The sequence below is a fragment of the Sebastes fasciatus genome, chromosome 16 (assembly GCF_043250625.1).
Source record: "Sebastes fasciatus isolate fSebFas1 chromosome 16, fSebFas1.pri, whole genome shotgun sequence".
Classification (NCBI taxonomy): domain Eukaryota; kingdom Metazoa; phylum Chordata; class Actinopteri; order Perciformes; family Sebastidae; genus Sebastes; species Sebastes fasciatus.
Window position 1 is genome coordinate 18048860 of NC_133810.1, and position 15844 is coordinate 18064703.

At 39.0% G+C, this 15844-nt stretch overlaps 1 protein-coding gene across 4 annotated transcripts; it reads left to right on the forward strand.

Moving 5' to 3' along the window:
* Window positions 1-3436: 3436 nt before the first annotated feature.
* On the forward strand, window positions 3437-14631 carry il13ra2 (interleukin 13 receptor, alpha 2). 4 transcript variants are annotated; one of them, XM_074611300.1, is made up of 10 exons: window positions 3437-3598; window positions 3905-4010; window positions 4931-5088; window positions 7202-7358; window positions 7457-7577; window positions 7852-8036; window positions 8154-8308; window positions 10069-10216; window positions 13033-13150; window positions 13234-14631. In XM_074611300.1, exons 2-10 carry the CDS (start codon window positions 3932-3934, stop codon window positions 13319-13321), a joined length of 1209 nt encoding a protein of 402 aa, XP_074467401.1. In that variant the 5' UTR covers window positions 3437-3598; window positions 3905-3931; the 3' UTR covers window positions 13322-14631. The 4 variants fall into 4 exon arrangements, with proteins under 4 accessions (XP_074467401.1, XP_074467402.1, XP_074467405.1 ...); XM_074611301.1 differs by having other exon boundaries at window positions 4937-5088; XM_074611304.1 differs by lacking the exons at window positions 13033-13150; window positions 13234-14631 and adding an exon at window positions 10415-10963.
* Window positions 14632-15844: the final 1213 nt, after the last annotated feature.

The window sequence follows — 15844 nt, forward strand, 5'->3', positions numbered from 1 at the left end:
ATCGCCCTACATAGAATTCAAATGAATGTCGTGCAGCTTCGTTTCATTTTTTTTAACCTTGTTTTTATTCTTTATAATTGCCTTTAGCGCTGATCCCTTCGTTAATTCACACACATGCTGGTACATGCATGCTGGGTTTGATTGAAATTCAAATTAATCTGTAATAATTTAGCTATGCACACTTACATATAACTCCAACGCAATGCCATGTAAGTGTGAGGCTTCCCCCCTCCTTCCTTTGATGTATTATGTCTGTTTCACACCCTAAAAGGTGAGATGACTCATTCATCTGTCAGCTAAGGAGAGCAAAACAATGCCACACCGATGCCTTACTCTTGTTTTTACATGCATACCCTACTGTATGTCACGCTGCCCTTTCATCGTTTCACTGTAAATTAACCAAGTGCCAAATCATGAAGGTAATCTGTCATCGTAGCCATCAGCATTTGAGCAAAAGCAGGAGGAACGTATTCAGATGTGATCTGTTATGATTTTCAAACTGAATATGAAATACTACACACAGTGTGAGGGTACGTTTAGTCTTTGTTCGAAGGATATGTTCACATTATTTCATCTTAATGACCATATGTGCATTGACACAGTTTGTGGTGGCTGTTATCATTCATCACTTGATTTGTCTAACTCCGACTGCTGAAGCCTGATATTAGCTGTGGCTGAACTTAAGGAGGTATTTTTACACAGAATCAGGACCGGGGATTTTGTCCCCCATTATGCTAGAATCCCGTCAAAAAAGGGAATTCTGCAGGGCCAGTACGGACTGGAGGAATGATTGTAGGGACTGATATCTCTCTCAATGAACATAAGGGAGTAAGACAGACTTGAAAATATTCCTTTAATATGTTTGCCCTATTTGAAGGAGTCATACACATGTGAAATCTCTACTGATCAAGAGTAATAGCTGATTATAATTATAATTTTAAACATTAATGTGTGTGTTATCATCTGTTTCACCTTAAGAACTGTTCTAACCTGTTCTTTATTATTTGGTTATTCTGTTGTACAGATCCGACTAATAATTCATGGCGGGTATTTTATGAAGCGTGGATGCAAGTTAGCGTGTTTCTGAGGAAGAGCAATTGACAGCATATTCTTCATTTTATATTCTGTAGAGGTGCTGATCTTTATTTCCTAATGGGTTCGTGATAAATCCACCGGATTTGTTTTCTGTGTTATTGCACTAATTATATCTGTGGATTTTTTTTACTTGTTATTATTTAACAGTTGTCATCTCATCCAAAGAAAACAGTTAAACGGTGAGTCATGTCTAAATACTACACTGCCAAGAAAATTCAAATGTGTGTATATAAGCTTTTTGTATTTTAAAACGAGTCAAACGCATGCAAGAATACAGAGTGGCTGAAGCTGAACCTCTGTACATATCATCTGTATAAATTCCAGGGATTTCTTAAAAAACAAACAAAAAAAACCCAAACGCGTTCAATATAAAATAAAGTAAACTTCTTTGCAGCTCAGTCTGTCTTGTCTTTGCATGTGCCTCAGGCTCTGCCCAGAAGAACACCTTTCTTGATGTTGCACCTAATGTATGCCGATAATAGAGTAATTTATTGTGCTACTGCACCAGCTCATTGTGTGCATAAGTGTAATTAGTGACTGTCCCAGAAATGATTGCTTAACAAGTGTGGTCAGGTCCACGTCAATAAACATTTTATTGTAATTATATAGTGATATGATTACACATCACAGATGAATGAATCAGTGGCGGGAATTGGAGAGGAAAGGAGGAAAAAACCCAGGGTGTCATGTTATTTACTCATTGGCTACTCATCTCTACTATCTTTCTTTATGAAACAAAAGAACATAACTCACATGCAGTATAACAATAATTAGTTTGAAGAAATCAACCACATTTTCCCATAATAATATCTTTAAAGATATGATCAATGACAAATCTGCAAAGGTCTTAATGTCTTTTTTCGGCCATACTGGGAACCAGTCCGGGGTGCGCGAAGAACAGAAGCACACATCGGACCGGGACACGGGCCGTCGTCCCGTAGTCCCGCCGTAGTTCTGCCGTCAGTCCAACCCGGACAGCTGAGGCAGCGAGGCCCGAGCCCCGTGCCAGCAGAGTGTAGCACTCCATCCTCTCGTCGGCGCCGTCCTGCTGCTGTTGTCGCCCTCCCCCCGTCCAAATCCATTCTCGCTGCTAGTTTACAGTCCTTCAGGGCTGCTACAACAAGCTAACTGTTGCGTTAGCTAACATGCTACTGTATTCATCTATCATGTTACTGCTGGTTCGTCCCACTCACATACATACAGCGGTAGAGATTGAAGATGATATTTGGACATCATCATTGGACCAACCCGATGTCAGTCTTGTATTCTGCTGGTTGTTGATTGGTAAGAAGCCAAGGGAGGTTATCCTCCCTTGGAGCGTCATTTTTGACATGTATTGGTCAATCACAATAAGCATGAACAAAATTAAATGCATTGAATTGATAGGAGAGGTCCCGCCCGAAGGGAGGACGGAGGGTGCTTGTCCTCCTCTACTCCAAGCCCCCAGGAAGTGCGCCGGTCGTCGATCCGGACTTTCTTAGTGGCCAAACAGCAGTACAGCAACTTCTGTGTCAGTCACGTGATGCATTGGGCCCCTTCTCATTGGGAAAGAGACGTCTGTAACTCAGCAGAGGTGAATCAACTTCCCAGTACGAACACTCTAATAGCCCTTATTTAAAAAATGTAGTTTTTAAAGTTGTAAAACGCACTAATAACTGAATCCAGAGTTATTTCCCTTCCTTCTTTCATGTGAGTGAGACCCAGACCGAGGCTGGAGCTCAAGCCGTGATGACGGCGTGACGTTTGGACCCCATGACCAAGTCATGTGACTGAGTGGACGTTACTCCGCCAATCATCTCGGACGCTACTCCGCCAAGATCCGGGTACTTTTCCAGACGGAAGTTGAGCAATTGAGGCTTCATGCGCCAATGAGCAACTCTCATAGGAATAAACGGGACCCCGCCTCCAACGCTGTATTCAGTTCTTTTAATACATCCATGCTTTACCCCCCACGATGCGCACAACCACTTCACACACAGGCTGCCCTTTCCCCTTGGTCCTGCAGGTGTCGCTGTTGAATCATTTTAATAAGAATGTATTAAATAATAGATTTTTTCCAAAGAGGAGAGAAAAATATTCTATAAATGATAATGAAATTTTGTAATGGTTTATTTCAACCATTACTCTTTTTGATATTTTTATCTCCCTCTTGCCTCTCAAAAAATAGAGGAGGTGCAACCTCCTCTGCCTCTATGGACTGATGGGAATCAACTATTTAAATCCAAGTAAAAATGTTGCAACCGTCCCCAGTCTCCCCTACTGCACAATAGGCTATATGTCACCGACTACAGAGAAGTATTACTGTGGCCAAGGAGAATTGCGATGGAATCTATATTCATCCACAACAGGAACAGGGAGCAACAGGAAGAGCTAACATGAAATGATATGTATGCAAATATGAGCAGCAGCTACAGTCTGACAGTCCACCCACGCAGTGTGTGTGTGTCAGTCTCCTAAACTCTGCCTGAACCTGCCTCAGAGGGAAACGCTCTCTAACATTCATGTAAGTACATTCATCTCTTAAGTCTGACAGCTCTATTTAAGCAATATTTTATGTAATATCATGTAATATTATATATTTTATGTAATATTATATAGGTTTTGCAGCCTATCGAAAGCCATTCTGATAATCTTTATCTTTAAAGTCTTTCTTGTGATGTTTTTCTTTTCTTTTCATGCTTTTTAAAAAACAATTACTAGGTTATTAAGTGTTAAATAAATGAGATAGTAGAATTTAAAGTGAGCTCACTCAGTGATATCATATAGCCTACAATTTGATTGTATTTTGCCACTTCTTTGTTGTTTTCAGTCTTGGTTATAAACGTGTACACATCTGATGGCGAGTAAATCCTGGCTCATACTAATGCTGCTCTTAATAACCTGGAGGGAGAGCATGCGCTGCGATGGACTTACAGGTTGGTCCACATTTGTTTACATCAATTATTCACTTACCAGTCGCATGCCATTCTTCATGTGTATATCCTATATAATTTTTTTTTTTAAAAAGACAAATCCTCAATGTAACACAAAATAAAATGTACGCACAATTCTGAAGAGACAGGGAGTTATGGGTGCGTCTTTTGCGCAATCGTTTCCAAGACACGGTGCACTGTTAAGAATTTCCCAGTAAAATAACAGTAAAGAACTGGCAGCAGGGTTGCCTTTATGTTACTGTAAAATTAACATTATTATACTGTCGCTGAAATTTACAGCTTTGTACTGTTAATGAAAAATACAGTTTGAACTGTTTTTTTTTAATTAATTTCACAGTATTTTACAGTTCATTTCCTGTTTAAAGATACATTATATAGCTGTTTTTAACCTTTCTTTTACATTATCTTACTGATTTGTTTTAATGCACTTTCTAGGTTCTATTTTTTACATACATTTTAATAAACATTATTTTTTTTAGGTTACAGAGATAGGAATAGTCACACTAAATACAATTAAAGGCACTTGTTAGGAAAAAGGCTATAATAGACTTGTTGACACTTTTCCCAAAATGTCTGTCTATAGCTGGCTACAAGCACAGAATGCAAACCATAACAACATGTGAGTGAAGAACAGAGTTAATTCACTGATTTTCCAATCATGTACAATGTACAAGCCTCACATGTGCAGATCAGTTACTGATGATACTTTAGACAGTTGATAAGCAGTAAAGTGCTGTTTTTTAAGAATGCATTATAGTTCAGTTAAAAAACGGTCTATGAGCCTAATTTAACAGGTTTTCTTGTGTATTAACAGTAAAGCACTGTTTTTAGCAATAACAGGTTAATACTGTTGAAATCCTGCTGTAAATTAACAGCAATTGTTTACAGTGATATGTTTTCACTTGCAGTGGATCCTCCTGAGGACCTTGTGATATCAGACCCTGGTCTTCTTGGACGTCTCCAGATCACATGGAGCCCCCCAGCCAGCTTGATTAATATGACAGATTGCTCAGAACTGTATCAGTTGGAGTACTTCGACACATACAGGGACAGCTGGAATGTAAGTGTTGAACATTTTATTCAAATCTTACATGGAGGCACCTAACTTGCCTTACCTCCTGCCAAAAAGATATATTATAGCATTAACATGATCAGCTAATGAGGCAATTCATGAAGGCAATTCATCATCTACATGGAATGAGATCCAGACATACAAATACAGATTTAACAGCTGTTTTTTGATGTCACTGTGGAAGCTGCTCAACTTCATGCAACCATGATAAGTGAAACAACGACATACTGTATGTGAGTTTTCATATCTTGAAAGAACGGATCGTATCCGAAATCTTCACTCTAGATGATCTGCTGCATCCCTTTTATTATGGATCTTTCTGCAGAAACTGTACCAGATTTATTCGTTGGTCTGTTTGGAATTATTCAAATATCAGCATAGTACTTTACCCAGTACATTAATTCCAGAGTGGAAACAGCTTGATTTTGCTCTGTATCCTCAGGTAATGTGGTGAGCTACAAGCATACATCATGTTAAAGCTGAAGTAGGCGAGATCGGAGCAAATATGATAAAAAAAGTTATTTTTATAACACGGTCGCTATATCGTGACAGTAGTACATGAAACAGGTAACCTGAAAAAAATCATTTGCCTCTGTGTCCTCCGGTGTCCTTCGGTGCTCCTAACAGCATCTGCAAAATTTCACATACCAGAGGAAAACAAGCAGTAAGAGCTGACCTGAGATCTGCTGTCCAGCTGCCGTTGAGAGCCGGCTGTCAATCACTCGCGAACTCCGACCAAATGGTCAAACTAGGCAGCGCTGATCAAATATGAATCAATATTGTGTTACGTTAATGTCTATTTCTCGCCTCAAATGTTTTCAGAATCATCTTGTAGTACACGGTTTAGCTGTAAAATGAGAAAGTTTGTGACGCCACCGGTTGTTTTTAAAAAGCCAAATGCCTTATCCTAACAAAACTTCTGTCATTGCACCATGATACGCTTAACCAAGGTTGGGTAAACCATAAAATCCCCAGGTTGGTTTTATTTCTACCTGCAGGGCGTTGATTGAGCAACAGAAAGCCGATAACTTTCAATGGATGCTGGTGTCTGAGTCAGGTTACAATGACAATGACAGATAGGCCTATGACTAATTGTTATTGCTAAGACAATGATCATATCTGTGCCCATGGTGACAATGACCGTGGTTATGATTGTGGTGATGATTATGACGCATTATGATGCATAAATGGAGCTCTTTCACAATCTCATACAGACCAATTTTAATGTAGATGATCCCTCTGAGACCCACAATAGTCTTGTTTTTGTCTTTTTTAGGGAGGTACAGGAGGTCTTTAGGGGGAGATAGCAGGTCAGCAGTAGATGTCACATAGAAGCGGTGTACATCATCTGAAAGCTGGAAACCAGAAGATTAATCTGAGATGCAGCTCAGCACTGTGTGTTAAGTTGTTCTAGTCATAAATCAGAAATAAACATGAATTAATTGGATGGCGAGCACTTCTGTTCTGGAAACTGCTCAGGAACCCCCTTATTGTCAATCTACCTAGGAAAGCCATCCATCCCCTGAATGCTCTAGGTCTCTAGTTTGCGGCTGTAAAGTTTCATGAGGCTGTGATTATCCTGGAGGTCACCACGGGTCATTTAATACAGTGAGGGCAAGTTTAAAAAAATAGTCTCACTACAATAAAATGGCTACTATGGGCATTAAAATCATCACACATGAATACAATTGGGCTCATTGGATCCACAAGAGTCTCAGCTTTACAGTGATACCCAATTTATTCAATTCCAAGACTGTTCAGGGCATTAAAGTATGAAATACAGCAGCTATCAAACCTTGAGCTTGACTTACTGAAAATTTGTATATTTCTTGCACAGCCCATGTGCATTTATTGTCTCCAGGATATTAAATGTGTCTCACAATACTTGAATGATTCAGGACAGGATATTTTCGAGTGAACGCCTGAGGTATCCATTTAGTTTCAGGCAGGACTGACAACAATAATCAGCTTTGAATACACAACCTCGGGTTTCCCAGAACAACATCTCTCAGGGAAATTTGAGATTGTGAAGCAAACTTTTTGTTGAAAGTTAGAGCACAGTAAACATAAATATAAACTATAATCTGAATATTATTGGCAGCTCATCAGGATGATTAAGAGGACACACAGTGCCCAGTTTGATCTGATGAAAGACGTGCAAGTGAGAGTGTACACCTTGCTGAGTGGACCCTGCACCGACGGCACTATGATCAAGAGCACGAGCTACACTGAGGTGGTACAGAAACCTCCCAGCACAGGTCAGTCCTCGAGGTTTCATAGATGGTGGTAAAAACGTCTAAATGAGGAAAATGTATGAATTGACATCAAGTTGTTTTACTCACCTTTCTACCCCTAGGTATTGTGGGTACTGCAGTCCAGGATTTTGTCTGTGTATACCATAACAGGAAGTACATGGAGTGCAAATGGGGAAGAAGCCAAAAGATGCCGGTCTACTCACAGCAAACTCTATTTTTCTGGTATGTCATGTGATCCTCAGAAGATCCAAATATTGTCTGGGCTATGCTGAGAATTGTTGATGATCCTAAAAATTTTTTTTCAGGATTTCTTTAAGAGTTTTGTTGAATATTTCTTGTCAAGTTTAAATACCACAAAACAAAGGCCATTGACCCTTGAAGAATTGAGAAGATGATACGGCAAACATCTTCAAACCTCATTAACTTACAATAAAGCTGTCTGGATGAATAGATAGCACCCATGTCAACTGTGTTATCGGATCTGTCTCTCTCCCAGGCATAAGGAGCTGGAACAGGCAGAGGAATGCCCAAAATATGTTATTTCAAGCGGAACCAGGAGCGGCTGCAACTTCACGGGGAAATCTCTCCCTGAATTCACAGATATCAACTTCTGTGTGAATGGCTCCTCTCCTGAAGGGCCCCTGAAAGCATCATTCATCTCCCTGCAAATCCAAAACCACGGTACATGCATGTTCACTCAACCAGTAAACTCAGTGAAAGTATATTGATTCATTACTTCATTACTTCACTGTGATCTCACTAAAATCATCAGCTTATTTTATTTGATGTTTTATGCAGTGAAGCCTGAGACCATAGAGAAGCTGCTTCTGCAAACAGGTCCAGACGCGCAGCTGCAGCTAAACTGGGATGGTCCTGTTGGGAGGGTTCCTGTAAGCTGCCTAGACTGGGAGGTGGAACACAATCAAGAGGGACCTGATGGAAAAATTACTTCGGTATGGTTCACCTAATATGAACATTTGTTTTTGTAAACAAACTCTAAGGCACTCACTGTACTAACTAGAGCGCTTTCCCCAGGAATCCTATAGTGCAGAAGGCGTATAGCTTAGTTACCTCCGTCAAGGCCGAAGGCCTAGCAAGGAGGTTATGTTTTCACCAGCGTTGGTTTGTTGGTTTATTGGTTTGTTGGTTTGTTGGTTTGTTGGTTTATTGGTTTGTTGGTTTGTTGGTTTGTCCATTTGGAGGATTACTCCAAAAGTCAATGAACAATCCATTAGATTTTGGTGGCGATCCGGATTACGATCCGGTTTAAGGAATTTCTTTAAATCACTCCACTCAGCCTGTGCATTAACACCACAGGCTTTAAGACATGCGCAGTGTAACTGATGACGCATTCATGACGCGTCACCCTGCCTCTTTCCTTCTGCCTGCAGAGAGAGGGACAGAGAGAGAGCGGGGGGTGGAGGGAGTGGGGGGGACACCTGTAGATTCTGCGTTTTTTCACATTAAACTCTGTGAAATTACAGTTGAGTTCGACCAAAGCACACTTGGTGATTGTTGGAAAGAGTAACAATGATGGTTTAGGTGAGTTTTACTTTGTTTCTGTCCAGTTTGAATGAAGTGTTTTATGCTGCTCCGCTGCGTACAGCTGATCTCAACATAAACAAAAATACACGTGGATGAGGGCCATTCTAGTTTCCACATGCCTTGTTTGTTTTGAATGGGCTTAAATAGATTCCAGAGTGATAAAAGCATTGCAGAGCCATGCACCTGCAGAAAACAGCTGCTGTGAGAGTGGTAGAAGCATACAGAGAAGTGTCAAGATATCCCTTAACTGCAAGAGCATCTTCTTTAAAAATGTGCATCTTATACTTTTGCATTTTCATTTAATTTCTTCATATATCTAAGAATGTTCCCAGAGTTTCTGGAGATTAGTTTCCTTGCCTAACCTCCTTGGCAGTTATGTGGTTTTTCATTTCACTTTTCAAAGTATAGTGCAATTATTGGACATATTGCGTGTCAACCGCAAACTTGTCAGTGCTGATAACAACAGACTTTTGAAGAGTCTAGACATTGCTGACATTTAGAATATGTTGGCAAGTCAGAATATTTAATTGCCAGTCACATGAATATCATCCCACGCTTCCAGTGTGACAGACCCAACCATTCAAAAGCAATGAATTATATTCTGGATATGACTTGGCATGCAAAGACCACAACACATGTATAACAGAAGTGCAGCATTAAAATGCCTTGACACCACCTTCGTCAAAGAACCTACTACTTCTTCACTGCACTTTTTAAAGTTTTAAAGTTTAAATAGACATGGAGGAACATGGTTGTTGTGTTTGTGGTCACCAGGCAGTATTCAATGGCCTTTTAGCTCTGATTTGGACTCCACTGACTTGAGACAATGATCTGGGTCTTTGGCTGCTACAGTAGATGTCAGTCTTTATTTCCCCATTTGCTAACTTTGGGTGTGTGTGTGCAGTTTAGTGCTGCGCAGGTAGTGTATCGATCTATCAGAGCTGAAAAAGGCTGCCGAATGCTGTTAAAAACTGGGTTGATGATGATGTGGTGGGACTGAACCAAATGTGTTATAAAACCAAACCAGCGATCTAAATAAGACTAAAGAAAAAAAAGTTGATTCATGTAGCTTTAAGCCAGTTTAGGCACTGGGATATGTATGTTAAGTCTCTTACTCTAACTTTTATTGTAATTAAATCATTTCTCCATTTATTTTTGTTATTTACAGGAGCGGATTTCAACCAAACAGACGAGCCTAACGCTGCCCTCCACCCACGACAATGAGAGAAACTGCTTCAGGGTTCGGTCCAAGTTGTCCAAATATTGTGCAGACAAGGGTTTTTGGAGCGAGTGGAGTCAACCGACATGCCGCCCAGGTAATGATGTTTCATTTTAATACAACAGTGCAGTAAAAGCTGTATTTTCTTGTAGTCATTACAAAGAAAACTAGTATGAAATTAGTTCACCAGAGTTTGATAATGCTTTGCAAATGCTCAATCAATCACTACAATACACTTTCTCATATCAATCACCAACTAATTTGTTACATGTATTGTTATTATTATGTTTTGAAGTGATAAATGCACCATGAATGTATCTTTTGAGCTTCAAACAAGAGACATCCAGCGGCCCGAAGGACCTCAATTGCACTTTGTGTCCATTTATTTGGGGAAATTGAATTAATCTGTACCACTTAAAGACAACAAGCACAAGCACCATCAAGCACCTTAAGGTGGGTCCTGCATCATCTTAAGGACATCTTGTAGATGGGCTCTTGTAAATCTAATCAATTATTATCTGAGTCTATGTTGTAACTTTTGATGGCACAGAAGAAAATGACCTTTGTTACACCGCTAGTGACTCATTCTGTTTGTCTGCTTAGTGTCTACACCTTCCAGGTAAAGAGTGGGAGTTGATCACAACAAGGACTGCAGTGCACACATAGTGATTTTTTTCTCCATTGCCTAATATGATGTTGTTTTGTTAATCACTTGAGGTTAATAACTGTACTTTTGGAGGTACTGACTTGACAGGTATGATCTAGTTTTTTACCAATGTATCTAATCTGAGGGCTGGTTGATTTCTGAGGCTCTAAGCAAAATAGGATGTATTCTGCTGAGTGTGCTGAACTGTATGGGTATTTGAAGGCAACAACATTGCACAAAGAGTGGCTCCACAACTTCCGCATCCGTCACGTGAATCCAGAGTTATTTCCCTTCCTCCGTTCACACCGTCAACAACGTGTCATATATTTGGGGTACTACATATGCGCACTAAAATCTGGTCTGCACTCGCCAAAATTGAGCCAATCGCAATGCACGACCGCAGCTTCAGTTACACTGCACATGTGTTGTACCCTATACTCCAAGACCCGTGTCCGCCCTTGTCCCAGCCTCCTTCAATAGGCCTCGGTTACTGAGCCATGTGACTGAACAGACGCTACTGTGCCTGCTCCATGGGCCCAATGGATGCGGAAGATCGCCGGAAGATCTGGGTACTCTTCCATTCGGAAGTCAAGCCATTTTGGCATCATGCGCCTCTGAGCAACTTTCATAGGAATGAACGGGGCCCCGCCTTCTATGCTGTATCCAGTTTCCTTAATACATCCATGGTCAATAGGGGTCAAGGAGTTCATTTTTGCCTTCAGAAGGTAAATGGCTGTAGGCCACAGACTGCCTTTTCACCTAATTTACAAGTGTTGAAATTGGCCTCAGACATTCCTGTCTCCACTCTTGTTAAAATCTCCTTATAATGAAATAACTTATTGAGTGTTTTATTTTGATGTCTAATAGTTGACTACTTTCCTCTCTTGCCAGTTTAAATTACCATTTCTACCAATACTGAGAAAAATTTACCTAAAATATCTGTAGCTTCAGGTTGTTAAATAAAACTCATTGTCATTCTGCTTTGAAGCATCACAATGTTGTCACAGAATAAATATTTTGATGTGCAGGTGTGAGTCTCCTTCATTGCACACCACGTGGTTGATACACAAGGGTCAGTATTAGGCCCCCTGTTGTTTTCTGTACATTAATAATATTTATTTTCCTTACTGAACATTGCAATGTCTATTTTTATGCTGACGATACCATCTTGTATTCCATCGCCTCTACTGCAAACCAGGCCTTTCCTCAAGTTACAATCTGCTATTGATGTTCTCCGGACCTCTTTTATCAATTTAAAACTTTCTAAACTCCAAATAATATGCATTTCACAAGAGCATGGAGCTTTGATGTCCCTGCTATGTGGAAATATAGTACAGCATTATGAATACTTAGGTATTTGGTTAGATAGCAAATCTTACATAAACTCAAAAACTTAAAATTTAACTAGATTCTTATACAGGAACAGAGCTTACCTCGCCATACAAAACTATACAACTACTACTTGGCAGTGGCATTTGTTCTCAGTATGTTCAGCAGCGTTGGTGGGTGCATGAGAGGAAAAGTGCAATATTGTACAGTGCAGCAACACAAGTCAAAATGTCTCCCAAAAAAACAAATGGGTGTCTCAGAGAGGAGAGAGCCAGCAACTGAGCTCCAAGAGGGTCTTCAAAGAAGCCCTGGCACACAGGGCCCAGGTGTTGCCAGTGTTGCTGATGAGCCCAGGTGTTGCCAGGTGTTGCCATTTTGGTGATGACCCTCTGCCACACCCATTGGCAGACAGGGCGGAGACGGACGTCACACACCTTTTCATGAGTTACTTTAATTGTAATTTAAAGATTATGCTATCTAAACTGTGGAGTTCAAAGTGGACAACCACAGTTTAGGTTCACTTTAAAAGTTTAACTTACTATTTCTGAACTGGGGAAAACTGGTTTCTGGTATTATGCACCGTGCAACACTGGAATGAACTGCTAAATAAACAAAAAAAGTTAGAAACTTTCCTCTGAGTGACTTTAATGTTCGTCTTGCTGAACATTTTAATGATATTTGTGACTGTTTCAATTGTCTTATTGTGATGTAATATACATTTAATTTGTTCTCAGGTCTACAAAATGCTGTAATGAAACTCTAACACAACAAAAATGTGTCCAAATTACTTGTGGATCTATAAAATGTCCAAATATGAATATTCAGTTTTTTTTGACATTGTGTTCATTCCTGTAAGCTTCATTGTTAGGGATGCTTTTTTAAATGTAAATAAACTGTAAAAAAAACTTGATCTCATGTGTGTGTTTGCTTTGTTTTAGAAAAGAATGAAGTGGCACCTGAGCCAGGACGGGACACGGTACCTGTCTATGTATACATCGCTGTTGCCATCATCGCCACACTGGTGCTGTCACTGTGTGTGGGGGCAGTGATTATAATGTGAGTAAACACACATATACAGTATATAATAATGCACACACAATGACATGAGAGGCTCACTGCGAACTGTGTTTCCATTGTAGGAGGAGGTTGAGACAAGTGAAGAAGCCGAACTCTCTGCTCACCACATTGTTTGCCAGAAATTCAGTTCTTACAGTGATGGTGGCCTAAAAAAACGAGAACATCTGCACCATCATTGCACACAAACAGCACATCTGCAAGATGTTTTATTGTAGTATTACAACTTTCTAATTTTTCTGGGTCTCTGATTGAAAGATACTACACAGTCATCACCAGCACAGATTGTAACCCCTGTCAACACATTACTGAACATATTCTACATTAGGCTGAAGGTTACAGTAGGTCACTTAATACATGTTACAAACAGTATTCTATTAATCCTAACATACTGTACCGCAACTGCCTTTTTGGATTACATTTTTATACAAAATGCTTGAATTTATATGCTAACTGGAAATGTTATGTTTTGGTGAAACGTATCACTCTTTATGATTGTTTTTTTTTGCCATCACACTTGCCAGCTGATTTAATCAGCAGAGATGTTGTGTTCAGGACCAATTAGGTATTCTTTGGGAATTTGTTTTTGATATTTTACTATTTGTCGGATCTCGGTGCACTTCATGTTGTGGAGAAATTGTATTGAATTATGTTGTCTTTTTTAATCTAAAATTGTTTACTTTTTGCCTCAACTCTTGCCAATTAGTTCAGATAACACATATTTTATTATGATGTCTAAATCCAGTATACAAGGATAATATGTGTGACATTTGTTCTACATCTTTATTGCACACAAGCCAATGAAGTTACTCATCACCTACAGAATTTATAACGCAACTGACTGAGTGGATCTTTATCTTTAAACGGGTAAATACAGAAGAAGTTAGTGTGTCAAGTTTTGAAGCCAAGTTCTTGCCAGTTTTGTCTTGAAGAGTTTAAATTATAACTCAACATGACTGCAATGTGTCTGTAACTGTAAACCGTTTTTGTTGTTGAAATGGAGAAAATTAATGTATCACATGCAGCGTTCACGCTCTCATATCCTGGGGGACTATTTTGAGCTCTTACTGTGTGTGTGTTTATGGGGTCAAAAGAATTTCAACCTCTGCTGTTACTTTAAGTTATTTCTTAGTAAGAGTTTTGAATCATGACCTCCTTTTTAATATGTACTGTTATACTGCCTTTAATGAAAAGATAATGCAAGAATGTATTTTACACAAAACACTGTTAAATGGGATTTTTGGGTGTGTGTACTTCATATGTGTTCATAGGTTGTAGAAAAATGGCTACGGCTATGATAAAAACAGTTTACTTTTTTACAAGGAAGCATAGCTTGGGTTTTTTGTTATTAAGGGTACAACATTTGTTTTAACAAGATGTCTTAACAAGCCACTGGATATCAGCAGTGTTTTTTTCTGTTTCATTTTATGGCCTATTTCAAATAAAGCATACTGTGGAAGGCACTATGAGCTGTAATACTGCAAATCTTTTAAACAAACATAAAGTGAATGACTTAATGAAAGTGTCAACCTCAACTAACTGTGTGTTATTCAGGGATTGATAATATCAACTGAAACTGGTGAAATCCTCGCCTTGTTGAAACCTGTCTCTTCTCATAACTCCAAAAGACAAAACATTCAAGTGAACGTTAGTCACTAACATAATAAAGTTGGTATGGTCCATTGGATTGACTGCCAGAAGTAAAGGGTTTAGGTGTAATTTACTTCTTAAAATGAAAACAATTCAGTTACATCTGCATAACCTTGTCTGTCATAACTGAAACAGCTGGAAATACCTTAAAATCTATTTGGTTTCTCTGTTGTGTATGCATCATGATATATTTGCATAAACAGCAGCAATGATAACAATCACAGCTGCATTTTTTTCGTATGATGTTTCTGTAGAAGCCTAGTTGTGTTTCACAGAATCCGAATAGTTTTACAACTTTTCCCATAAGTCAACATCAATATCAGTTATGGAATGACAATCTGAATGGTGCTGTACTGATTTTCATATGTATCTATCACAGTTGCATTTGTATGATATTAAAAAATGTGTCTTATGTACAGCAGGACATTAGGTTGGTGAAATCCCTATAGGCCAGTTGCTCTCGTATAAACTACATACTCTACAGCGTTCTGTCATTTCAAACAGTGAAGAGACACATTTGCCTTTTGGTTTCCACATGCAACACCAGGTCGGATGTGAATATTCTGCTCAGAATTTGGGATTATGTTTTAAAATATTACGAATTTAAAATATTGTTCATATGCAAATAACAGTATTTTTCAACTGTGACATGCTTGCAAGTAGACATAAATAGCTGTATAAGTGAGGAATCATCTTTATTTATGATACATGGCACAGTACCACTATGCATGGTCAAATAATCTGTTATGATGTTTACCTAATTTACTTATGAAGATAACCTGCTTTTGAGTGTATATATAGTTAGGAAGACTATTTTGTTATGGCTCTTGTTGCCCTCTAGTGTCCAGATAATCTATAGCACCCAACACGTTCATAAACGAAATGAGTGTTATTTATATTTTCAGTGGATTCTCTTGTGACCTACAGAAAATACTTGAATTAAATGCATACACTTGTTCATATTCACATTTTTCATTTAACATTTGAAGAGGATTTTCTGGCACATGTGAATGTGATTAAGTGTGA